The sequence below is a fragment of the Marmota monax genome, unplaced genomic scaffold (assembly GCF_021218885.2).
Source record: "Marmota monax isolate L192 unplaced genomic scaffold, Marmota_monax_Labrador192_F-V1.1 WCK01_AAM20220418_F8-fsc00209, whole genome shotgun sequence".
Taxonomy (NCBI): Eukaryota; Metazoa; Chordata; class Mammalia; order Rodentia; family Sciuridae; genus Marmota; species Marmota monax.
The window spans coordinates 2,645,761-2,658,704 of NW_026694493.1; the positions used below are offsets into that span (position 1 = coordinate 2,645,761).

General features: G+C 40.7%; 1 protein-coding gene across 1 annotated transcript in view; it reads right to left on the reverse strand.

Moving 5' to 3' along the window:
• Positions 1 to 12,944, reverse strand: part of Colgalt2 (collagen beta(1-O)galactosyltransferase 2) — a 94,745-nt gene that overhangs the window by 30,364 nt on the left and 51,437 nt on the right. The window contains exons 2-5 of the mRNA XM_046419514.2: positions 9,096 to 9,206; positions 6,615 to 6,732; positions 4,749 to 4,883; positions 1,024 to 1,228 (exon numbers count right to left, since the gene is read on the reverse strand). Coding sequence (XP_046275470.1) covers positions 1,024 to 1,228; positions 4,749 to 4,883; positions 6,615 to 6,732; positions 9,096 to 9,206 — 569 coding nt within the window. The remainder of the gene's footprint in view (positions 1 to 1,023; positions 1,229 to 4,748; positions 4,884 to 6,614; positions 6,733 to 9,095; positions 9,207 to 12,944) is intronic.

A 12,944-nucleotide genomic window follows, 5' to 3' on the forward strand; every position in this document is an offset into this window, starting at 1 on the left:
CCAGCAATGTATGAGTGTGCCTTTTCCCCCACATCCTCGCCAACCCTAAGTACATGTATGAAGACACGAATGGTGTGACTCTACTTTGTGTACAACCAGAGATATGAAAAATGGTGCTCTCTATGTGTAATATGAATTGTAATGCATTCTGCTGTCATATATAACAAGTGAAAATGTAAAAAATTAAAAAGAAAATAAAGAGCACATAGACTCTCTTGGAAATGCTTCCCCAGTGATTCACAAAATGCTTATTTAGCTTTGCCTCTCCATTGCCTCCAATATCTGTTCTGTCCTTTTCCTAGAGTGACAGAACTGGGGCTCATGACTGCATAGAATACAGATGACATTCTGTGCCTCCCTCACAGCTGGGTGCTGTCCTCCTAAGTTCTGGCTGAGGAGATGTACATGGAAGGCTCTGTTCAGCTCTGGACTGTGCCCTTGGAGAGATGGAGCTTGTCCTCCCTCTCCGTTTCCACGTTGATCGCTGGGGCCTCCACAGCGGTGAGTCATCCTAGATCTTACAAGTAAGATGCCTCATGCAGGGTGGAAAGGCAGTATCAAAGGAGCCTGAGGCCCTGAAAACTTCATGGAACAGAATCACAATAGCAGCTCAGACTTTTTTGAGAAGAAATAAAATTCCATTCTTAGAGTCTGGGAACTCTGCCCGAGTTGTTTAGAGCCTCTATCACAATTTCCCAGTTAATAGAGGAACTCCTATAATTAGCAGTTAGCACCAGAGAGCGCCAGTCATCTTCCCCTGACTCCCAATGCCGTGAGCACTGCCTTCCCCTCAACTCAGCAACCAAGAGTGGGCTCCTGGGTGGAGGCCATTCCTGGCTCTTGGTCCTTCATGCTCAGAGGGACAGCAGCATAAGGTTACTGCATGCAATTCACTGCCTCTAACAGTTCCTGAAAAGGACATTTTAATTTATTTTAATTGAAATAAGAGGGTTTTTAACAAGATGCACAAGATAAGGGAGCTGGGCATTTGCAGTGTTTAGTGAAACCAAACACAAACAGTACCTGCTTGTCTGCTGGAGAAGGCAAAGACGATGATGTCATCAAAGGTCCAGGTGTAGTCTTGGTGCGGGGGGTAGAAGGTCAGCCTGTCAGAGGCCTCCTTCCTGAGGTCGATTAGGAAGGTGGAGTGCACCATGGGGACAGGGAAGCAGCCCGTCCTCTTCCATTCTCTAATCTGAAGGTAGTCTGGAGTGCGTTTATAGAAGCCCTGCAAAAAAGCAAATAGGCGGGCTGTGTTCTCTGATCCCAGGACTTGTCTTTCCCATCATCTGCTAGCATCAAAGAAATCCCCAAAGTTGTCAGAGTCGTCTTATCTTGGCCTAAGAATTTTCAAATGAGCTCAAGAAATGCAGTCTATATGTAAAGCAATACTTGAAGGGCTTCCATGTCAGAAATCATTTTTATTCCTGTATATCTCTTGATTTAATAACTTTGTGAAGGTGTATTGTAAGCTGTCTAATGATTGAACATGAAGTGTGGGTATTAAGAGGTGGCAGGGCATAGCCGTGAAGCACACGGCCTCTCGTGTCAGACTTCTGAGTTTAGCCGCTATGTCTACGGGTGTGGATCAAGTGACTCAAATGTGCTAGGCCTATGTCCCTATGTCTGAAATAGGGAGACGATCTTATCTACTCCATGTGGTTCTCTGTAACAATCAAGTAAAATAGAACTGGAAAGGGTTTAAAATAATGCACGGCATCAAGAAAGCATCAACAAACATTGTCTAGTATTAAAATGAGCTCATCACCTTGCGGCTAATATTTTCAACTAAATATGCATTACTTAGACATACGAAAGTGGGTCTTCTCTCAATGCAGTTACTTTTTTTTTTTTTTTGAAATTCTGGCAAAGTTTAGACAGTTCCACATTTTGGGGGATCCACCATTGGAAATTTCCTCCTGTGCAAGTCCACAGGGCAAACAATCTTCTTGCTCTGTGGTTTTGAACACACTGAGGTTGAGAAATGTTCGCCTCATACAGCTTGTTTGCCCTCCAAACTCAACTGTTCATTCATCAGCCACTGAGCACCTGCTCTAATGCAGACGCTGTGGGAAATGGTGGAGACTTGATAAATAAGACAGCCCAGTCTTGGCCCTTTTGGAGTGCAGAATCGAGGCAAGGAGCCTACAAGCCAATGGCACTGACTGTAACTTGACTACCACGAAAGCTCACGTCTACTCCAGGGAAGATGAAGATGCATGTCAATGAAACGTACTTAAAAGTAAGTGGAAGCTTTGAAAGGCACTTTTAAATATGTTCTAGGTGATGGTAGGCTCAGAAGAATGTGTCAAGTTCCACAAGGCCAGCACTCTAGGAGCACAATACTGTGGAGTACACAAGTTCCTATGCATTAAATAGAATCTTTCTTCCTTTTGTGGTGCTGGGGATCAAACCCAGGGCTTGGGGTCATCTGAACCATCTCCTCGCTGTTTGACCGTGGCCTGTGCTTTTGCTCTTTGGGTTTTCCTGACCCTGCAACCTACAAGCCGCCTTCCACAGGATGAAAGGAACAATGGTTCTTCAAAGGGTTAAGGACTAGTGTCAACTATAAAGTTCTAGCCTTCTTAGGAACAATATTCTCAGAGTGAAAGCTTGGAAAATTCATGACAGTGATGAATCAGTGAATGTCCCGGGAGTGAGGACGGTGGGGAAGGAAGCAGAGACAGAAGGAGGATTAATATGCCTCCCACAGAGAGCCAGGGGCTATGGCTGTGTCTCCTTTTCCACATAAATTGAATTTTATTGGTAATAATCCCTGTTCATTGGCCAGACAACACCAGAGTCATTTGGTTTTGGATGTTTAAAGGCTCTGGAGACCAGGACCTGCCTTGAGCTTATGAAGTCACTGGCCATTTCTGTTCCTACCCTAGTAGAAGCCTGAATAGGATGCAGAAAGCCAAAAATAGACTGAGGAAAGCTATAATTGCCCTAAGTGGCACGAAATTGGATTTTACTATGCAAAATGAGTGAGCATGTTTCTCCTATTTGCTTTTAATAATTGAAGGGAATAATAGACTGTGGCCACTGGGATAACCTCCTCCCCATCCCCCTAGGAGCTGGTGACAAAGCATAACTCATTAAAAACCACCCTGAAGTGATTCTGCCGCATGAAACAGTGCAGATTATTAACTGAGTTGAAGCTAATATTACATTTTCTCCCAAGAAATTAAATTGAACTTCCTGCCTCCCTAAAAGACATATGGATAATAAAAATCACTCAAAATCTCTTAGAACTAGCAGAAATAATTGCAACAAAAAATGACTGCCTCATCTAGCGGTGCACTGGAGGTACCAATTGGTAAATATCCAGGAATTCTGCAAACCAGTTGATGTGCTGGTAGCTTGAAATCCGCAAAAAAACAAAAGCATGATAATCCTCATCTCTCTGTTAACACCTCAGAGAGCAAGCAGCTTTACATATTTTAATAACTGTATCTTTATGACTCTATTTTTATTAATTATGCCATTAAGTGGTTGTACTACAGTTTCATTAACCCTTTCTTTAATAAAACAATATTTAAGGGGCTGGGGATATAGCTCAGTTGGTAGAGTGCTCACCTCACATGCACGAGGCCCTGGGTTAAATCCCCAGTACCACACACACACACACAAAAATTAAGTCATATGTATGGAAGGGGGAGTATTTAAATCATAAAAATTGGCAAATGTCACCAACTAGAGTTTTCTCCCTGGAAAGCCAGTTATTAAACACTTATCAACACACTGCTGGCCTCTTTCCTCCTCCAAAAGAAAACAAACATAAAAGAAAGACAAAATTTAGCCTTCTATCCAGGAGGACACATTTAACATACATTTTTCCCATCAGCACTTCTTTATTCTACATTGACATATATTTGCTTAGATCATCTATATCTCTAATTTATTAACTAAAGAATAATAAGTATAACACCCATCATTAACCACACCAGAACTCTAGCCTTTGAAGATTTTACTATTTAAAAAAAACAATGATGGAAACTCAGTTTGTCTTTTTAACTTGAATTATAGAAAAACAAGATACCTTACTAGTTTTCATCCTTAGATCTCTATAGAAAAAAATTGGACAACGTATATAGAAGGTCAACAAAATGTTTACACTCTTTGACTCAGTAACTTTACTTCTAAGAAGCTATTCTAAGAAAATAATCTTAACCACAGAAAAATTTCTATCCCTCATGATGTTCACTGGAACAGCTAAAAGTTGCCAACAACTTAAACATTGCTCAAACTAAGGGAAAGAAGGAGTAAATTGTAGTACAGCCACTTGATGAGAATAGAGTTATTAAAAACAGACAAGCTTCCATCTCTGTGTTATTGCAGTGGTGGGATGAATATTTATTGTTTCTATGTTTCTGATTGTTGTTTTACTTTTTTCCATTTCTAAGTTTTTCTATTGTGTTCTTATGTTAATTTTGCAATGGGAAATAATTAATTTTAAAAAAATCCCTGAATTAGGGGAGAGAGAGTGCAAATCCCTGCATCCTCTACTGGTTAATTTGAAGCTTCCGAGGCTAAGCTCTTTGGATATTTTCTTGATGATTATTTAGCACAGAAGAGCCCATTGGGTTGCTGCGTTAGATCTGATTTCCCCTCCTTTCCCGAAACCTCTTGCTCTAGTCGCACAATGGTGTTTCAAGGGAGGATACAAGAGACAGGAGAAGGGGCTGCTGTCACCACTGCTGCCTTGGTAAAGCCCACAGCTTTAACTCATTAACCAAAACACTTGCCTGAGGGGTGATTCCACACCAGAAGTTAGAGTACAGGCCCCGGGACTCCAGCATGGGGGCCACGATGGTTTTGTTTTCTGCAATCATCAGGCTGAGGGTCTGTGGGTTTGTCAGGAAATTGTCCACGTCTATGAACTAGGGAAAGAGAAGGATCACGTCAGGTGAAAAGGTACTTTTCAGTAATGGTTCTAGAATAACCCAGCTCATCCGGGCATCATGAGATATGGAATGGGCAGTGAGCCATATGCTCCTCAGTGAAACCCATGGCTGCTGGGTGGCTTTCACTCAGTCAAAATACGTGTAGTCTAATTTCCACGTATTCAGCTCTGCATAAACTGCCGAGCAATGAACTGAAGTTGCCAGACTGGGCCCAGACCCAACTTATACCCAGCTTAGTGGTTTAAGCACAAGATACTAACAGCTCCCAGCTTAAAGAGTCATTCAAAAACTCTTTTAAGTTTTCTATAATGTTCTTATGTTGGTTTCATGGGAAAAATTAATTTAAAAAAATCCCCAAGTCGGGGTAGGGAGAGTGTCTATCCCAGCATGCCTCTGTGCCACTCTTGGTACAGAGGGGCAGACCTATTTAAATTTTCTACAGTCATGCCAGAATGGCCCCGAACAAATCTACCAATGCTATTTTGATGCTACCAGAGGACTCTTCGTTCTAAGTACATCGTATCAACCCTTATTTGGGCTAACCAAATAGCCCAGGCTGCTTAGCACAGGTGGGTGTTCACACTGATTTGCATTCTTGGCTGAAGTTCATGTTCACACACATTCACTTACAGAGACAGTGTAGTAGATTCTACCATAAAATATAAATGACCACACTGAATTGTACACTTAAAAATGGCTAAAAGGATAGACTTTGTGTTGTGGATATTTCACCACAATTAAAAAATAAACAGTCAGAAGCATTTATTCTTGTGACAGTCTATTTACTAAAAATTCTACAGTTTGGCATTTGTGTATTTCAATGATGTTTAAACAGGTATATAAGAAATACGGCTGGTGCAACTGGAAAATTCCTATGAAAATTTCTATTTTTGTGCTAAAAGTGTATGTAACAAATTCCTAGGCTGATTTTTGGAGTGATTGAGGGCCTGCGGGGGACATGGACATCCCCTTTAAGACTCACAGTCGTTCATATATGTAATAAAACGATATTGGCTTTGCTTTATTAGTATAATTCCTAATGTTATTCTGGAAAACAGTTGCCCAAAGAACTTGTGGAGAAAAAAAAGGCTGTTGTCAGGGAGAAGGGCTGCAGCTTGAGAGGTTCACTGAAGAGTGATTCCCAATTATCAAGTCCAGCATTTGGACACCTCTCTAAGCCCTAAGGCAAGGGAGGTGACCTCTTCCCGGAGAGAAGGTCCCCAGGAAAGGCCAACAAAATTGGGAGCAACCAAGAAGGAGAACAAAGAAGAGACTCCATTCCCCAATCACTCAGAAACAAAAGGGAATGATTTGGGAGGTGTTCATTCGAATCTCCTTGTATATGATTATTTTCTCTTACTCTGAGAATTCTTCCCAAAAGTTAAGATGATTTCTATTGCTTTGCCTACAGCATTCCTCATGAACTAAAAGATTCAGAGTTTCTTAAGTCTGTTACATGAAAGACTAAAGAGTTCAGGAGTCTTCTTGCTCACTCACTCCCTGGCTGTGCACATCAGGAGAGGGTTTGAGTGAAATCTAGGTATTGCAATATTAAGTTACCAGAATTTCCCTTTCAACTTTTAGTGGGGGATGCAGTGCCCCCCACCAAAAGACTGTTTTGATTGTTCCAATGGTCCTAGTTTTTGGACAACTGATTTGAACATATTTTAGATAACAGTTGTCAAGAAATCAGGCATCTGCTTTTACCAGAATGTAGTCTGACCATTTTTCCCTCGCAGTTCGAAGAGCTGCCTGTCGCAATTTCATGACATGAGCAAACCGGGAGCTTGGCCAGTGCTTTGGTCCAATTTCATCAGGATAAGACCTAAAAGAATTATAATAATAGCTGATAATTACTGAGTGCTGAAAACCAGGTTTTGTCCTAAATCTTTATATCTACTAAGTTGTTTAATCTTCCACCGACCCTAGAAGTGCGATATTTTTATAGTTATCATCTCAATATCACAAAGAAACAGGAGCAAAGAGAGATAAAACTAACTGCTTACACAACATCAGAGTTTTTATATGAAATATTTCAGGGAGCTCTAATAAGAGCCATAGAAGGTAAGTCCTGATATTCTCCCCATTTCACAGATAAGGGTACTGGTATAGGTAAGTCACTTATCCACTGTTACAGTTAATAAGGGCACAATAAGAATTCAAACCCAGGCAGCTGAACCCCCAAGTTCATGTTCTTGGGTACTTTTTCCAACCTCCTGCCATCACATAAATTTGGATGTGCTGCCGTGTAGACATGAGTTTGGCAGGAAAACAAAAGGTTGAGTTTATTTGGTGGAATCTCAGTAAATGATTTCATACAGGCTGGCACATCAGTTTATCCCAGGTAAAGTGAGATCATGGGGCAGACATGTCATGCCCCAGGGATTTCTACCAGCATGCACAGAACAGCCAGGCCAAGACTTCCCGCTGGCCACAGGGCAAGTAGGTGGGTCAGTACCCCGTTGGAATCCTTCAGAAAGCTCTCAACTGCTATGGACATGGATGCTGAAAAGTCACAAAGAGTCTGGAACTATACAAATAAATTTAATAAAACTGTGTCTAGCACAGGAGTTCTCCCGAATGTCTTCCCCAATTACTGCTTCTATGAAAATCAGTGGAATTCCTGTTTTTCTGAATACATTACCAAGAATAAGGCCTTCGCTAATATAATTCACTCTGATATTGGCATACAATGTGTGTAGTCAAAATCCAGCTACAGAGAACATTACCAGAATGCAAGATGAGCACACAAAGTCTTTCTGTGCAATTTTTAAAAATTAGGCCAAATGCCATTGTAAGAAACCTTAAATGGGTGTTTAAGAATTTTTATAGTGTTCAATCTTCACTTTTAAATTTTGTTTAATATACAAACCATACACTTGGGAGATCTATATTAAATATTGGAGTGACCAGGAGAACAAAGAACAAATTTGTTCTAGAATGACATTTATTATAGTTGTTATACAAATTTGACTTTCAATAAATAGCATCTTGGGTAGAAATTCAGGCAACTCATTCAGTTCTGTTTGTACAGTTTCTTAAGGTGGAATTGTAGTGGTCTTAGGAGCATTTACAACAGTAGGTTTTAAGTACATTTATTATTGGTCTTATTCACTCACTTATTCATCCAAAAAGTATTAATTTAGTGCCTGACAAGAATATAGCATTGGCAGGGGATAGGGGGATTTAAAATGTTTAGCAGGGGATCTAGCCCCTGCCAAAGACCTTATAATTTTTTTGAAAAAAGTATATAAGTTGCATAATTAATTAACAATGCTACTTGCATTGAGTCAAAAAGAATGATGTACAAAATAAGCAATCCATTTGTTGAAGGAAAGCTAGATCTTAATAACTGGAAAGTTAGGAATAGGTTTCTGTAGTAGATGTAATTTAGCATATAAGAGCCAATTACAAAGAAGAATAGACACTTCTAAGACCGATGTCAGCAAGAGTTTGGGAGTTGAACATAAAAGGAACATTCTGGATAAAGTAGAATTTCTTTTGGGAAGAAGCAGAAAACATACTAACTTTATGGACTCTTAAATAGAAAACTCAGCTGTTTGAACTTTGTTCTATAGGCACTTGAGATCCACTGAAATCCCCAAAATAGAGAATGAGACAACTCTGTTGTGTTTTAGGAACTTGGTCTGACAGTCTGAATGACTTGGAGACAGAAGCAATTAATCAATTGCTATGGTTAAGATTGGAAATTTTTTAAAAAAGGATTAGAAATAACCTAAATGTCAATCAATAGGGTATTAGCTAAACAATTATGGTATCTCCATACAATGGATACTATGCAACTAAAAAATGAAGAAGCTCCTTAATTATTATAGTGTAATAATTGCCAAGACATGCTAAGTGAAAAAACTAAGATGTGCTCGAGTATAAGAAGTATATACTCAAAATATCAATAAATAATAGCAATATTTAAAAATACATGCCAATGCAGTAATTTATTTATGAACTAACGAAAACCTGAACTTGGCTGGCAGCTGTGGGAATAAAGAGGAAGAGGGAGTTATGAAGATCTGTCCAAGGAAGAAATGGCAGGTGTTTGTAATTAGGACACAGAGATGAAAGACAATGAAAAATTACATGTGTCCTTAAGATTGGAAACACCAGTGGCTGGAGAACTTGCCCAGGAGGAAGGGCGATGAATTTTCGAGGTTTGCTTTCATTACTCACTGGGGTTCATCCATCGGCCTCCACTCCACGTAGTGATAGAGTCTCTGTACGTTTTTCAACCACTCCCTGAACATTTCGGTGGTATTGTCCACATTGTGATCAGTGGCTGCCCTGCATGAGAAAAGCACAATTTAGTTTAGTTATGTCATCCAAAGAAAGGGGGAAATCAAAAAGACCCCAGACTAACTAAAAGGAGAAAAGCCAGTTCTGGAGGAAAATTAATTATGTATATGAAAATAAATCCCTCATGGTCCAAATTAGACAATGAATTTCTGAAGTGAAAGGTAATGATAAATAGCATCTTTGTGTCATTAGGTCTTTGAACAGGGCTCAGTCAATTACAGAATGACCCTAAGTGGTTGTATTAATAAATAATCGCTTATTTATAATAGAAGCATTTACAATAGAAGCATTTTATGCTTATTTATAGCATGAGCATAAAATGTACTACCCTAGAGCTGTTTAATGAGTCTTCTTAGAAATTTTTCTATTTGTTTTACTTTTCAGTTATCCAACTTTTAACTTCACTAACAATTACCCTCAATTTAAGCAATAATTCAGTTTTGTTTTCATTCCAAGTCAATTTTCAGGTCACATCAAAATATCTCATCTGTACGGTTTTCATGTTATAAATGTCAGGAGAAAATCAAAATAGTATTTCCCAATAAAAAACTTAAAGTCTAAGGTATCTTCTTCTGTCTGCTTTGGATTAAACTTACCATTATGTATACAAAATAATCTTTCAAAAGCCTTTGAATAATGTACACTAGACTTGTTACTATTCTACCTTAAAATTTAACAAACAGATCACTGGTAAAGGGGCTTAACTCATTTATTAAAACAACAAAAAAATATTTTCAAATTATATCACAAAATTCAAATCCATGTTAGAAGTTCAGCATTAAATAAAACTGGGGGGGGAGGCAGGAATGGAGGAAGGGAGGGAGGGAAACAGAAAAGGAAGAGTCACAGGAAGATAGAGGTCACTGAGACCTTTAGAAGGCAGAGAAAATGCTCAGATCTTATTGGTAATTCAGGTTCCTTTAGGGAGGGACAGATATCAGGATTAGCGGTGGCAGGCCCCTGGAGAGCAGTACCCTGATAAGGGCAAGAAGATATGGGAGCAGCGAGGACTTATCCATATATGGCAATGTCAGGAACAGGATTTTGCAAAGCCCAGTCTGCAACAGTGTTTCTGCTTTTTCTCCCTTGAGTTTGTACTCCAAAAGTAATTAAAATCCTTAAGAAAATGAATGTCTAGGAATGTTCAAAAGAAAAAAAAATATTAAGCAAAGCACAGAACTCCAAGTATAGGGGATACATTTTTGTAAAATACCAAGTAACTTGAAACTGTAACTTGAGTATAAAGGACAGAAAAATGGTAGCTAGAGATGTGTGACTAATGCTTGAAAATCTTACCTAGTAAAGTAAATTTTTAAATTAAAACTAGTCATGTTAGCAACACTCATTAAGAGGTGACTTAGTTGGCCAACTTTGATCTGCATTCAAGTCTCTTCTTGAAATTGGATTGGAACCAGCTGCTCTCATTACAAGGCCCAGGAGGGAGGGAGTCTTACAGAGACCCGGGGCATGGTGCTGTGGATGCTGATGGTGTGGTGGGGTACCAGGTGAGCACCTTTGGACAAAGACAGGATAGGGAGGAGTACCGAGCAACTAAAAAGGTAGAAAAAGTCCAGAAAGCAATGTGGAGGGACTTGTGATTGGACCAGGAAGCACAGCTTGTCAGCAAGAATCTCATCCACAGCAACGAGCTGCCAATGTCCAGTGTCACAGGCAGCCACGCAGAGCACTGTGAGCATCAAACCCCAGGTCTCACGACATGAAGCAGGTAGAACAATTCAGGAAACGGAGAATTAGCCCAAAGGCATGTTATTCTTCACTCAAAATATTAGGAGTAAGAGTAAATAAAAACAAAACAAAACCTTGACTACCGTGTTAGCCAAAATTTATCAGAATTCTACATTTGTCCTAAATTATTTATAAGCAGCATGTGATAATTTATTTATTGTTCTTGGCGACTGTTTCTTCATTACAAAGGACTTAAATTCTCTCTGCCTTCCCTACATGTTGGTGCATTTCCTAATCCATCTAAAAATGTTGGTCTTGTTAGATGAAATATATTTTCCCGTGCACAGATTAAACAACTCCAAAACCTGCAAAGTATCCACTGTCAACAAACATCCTTGGAAATTAGCTGCTTGGAATATGCATGTGTCTCATTAAAAATAGGAGCACAGATTGAAAACACTCCCTTGATTGAGTTAGAAAATGTCCTCTATGTTTACTTCCCTGAATTGTTAAGATTCTCTTTGTTCTCAAACTTCCGTGGGTATGAGCAGTTCCTCTAGGTGCTGTGGGCAGAAGGGATCCCTACTGGTCTTTGATGTGCAGTATCCAACTCGAGGTCCCAGAGGGGGAAAGGCAGTGTTGGACCACCCCAGACATGAGGAAGACTTGCAGCCTTCACTAAGACTGCTTGACTCCCCTGGCAAAAGGCAAAAAAAATCCAGAAATCCAGGCAGATGCTTCTACTGCTGCCTTTCAATCCCTCTGAAAAAAAAATGTGTTTCCGCTGGAATACATAATGATGAAAACATGCAGGCTCTGGGCTGTTCAGAGGGTTGGAGAGAGAATCACCCAAGGCCCAGATGCGAGCTCCCTGGGGGAAACAGCAGGATCACATTAAGGGCTTGATATTCAGAGCCTTCCAGAACAGCACAACAATGAGGTGCCTGTCTTGCCACAGACTCTACAAGCAGCTGCTCACAAAAGCTTCTGTGGCTGAGGTGGATTCTTCTACTGAGATAGCAAGCTGGGCACCCACGTGTGTGGACCCCCTGGGAGAAGCTGAGGCACTCTGGCTCCTCCCTCAGCCTGAAAGCTCCATCCAGTGCCCACGAAGAATAAGCCGTCTCGGGTCTGCCATTCTTCTCTGTCAGACCAGGAAAGAGATCCAGAAAGTGAACAGACGTCGCCAATGACTCCTTGAAGCAAATCATTGAAGTGACCATCTGGAGGGATGATCTGCAAGTGATTTACAGTCACTAGTCATACTGGAAAGCCACTGTCTGTGAAAACACAAACATGCCACTGTGGTCTAAGCGTGTCCTCCCAAACTTCATGTCGAAACTGAATCACCAGTTTGATAGTGTTAAGTGCTGGGGCCTTTAGGAGATCATGAGGTCAACCTCAAGGGCAATGCGACCGCTTCTGCTCCTGCCACAAGATGCCATTTATAAGCGTAAGATCAAGCCCTCGCCAGATACCAAACCTGCCAGCACCTTGATCTTGTACTTCTCCACCTCCAAACTGTGGAAAATATATTCTCCTGAGAGGCTAAGATTGCTCAGCCATTGCCTCAAATCTCCCAAGCTGGAGGGGTTCACACTCCACTCCCCTCTCTCTTCCCTGGGTCTCTCTGACTTGGGTTGGGGGCAAGGAGAGCTCAGCTCTTGAACTGTGTTTAGTTTTCTTTGAATCATGTTGGGTTGATATCCTTCAGGGAGAGCCAGGACTGTCCAGCCACTGAACAGTTTCCCTTTTCTAATTTTAGGGGAACTCTGACCTTGATATGGTCTGTCCATCAGCCCCTGCTTGGCTTCTTTGGAGTAGGATCTGGAATGGAAGATCTGCTCCAAACAGGTACATGGAGCCAGAGGGAAGTGTGGGCCACCTCTCCCCCTGAGGCTGCTCATCTGCTTCCTCTCTGACCCTCTTCTAGTTCCTGTTTCCCCTTCTTTCTCATCTCTAACTGTGTAAGTTAGCAAGGGCCCATGAGCCCTGGCTCCAAAATTCAATTAGGACAACGGTAAACACATACTAGGAATG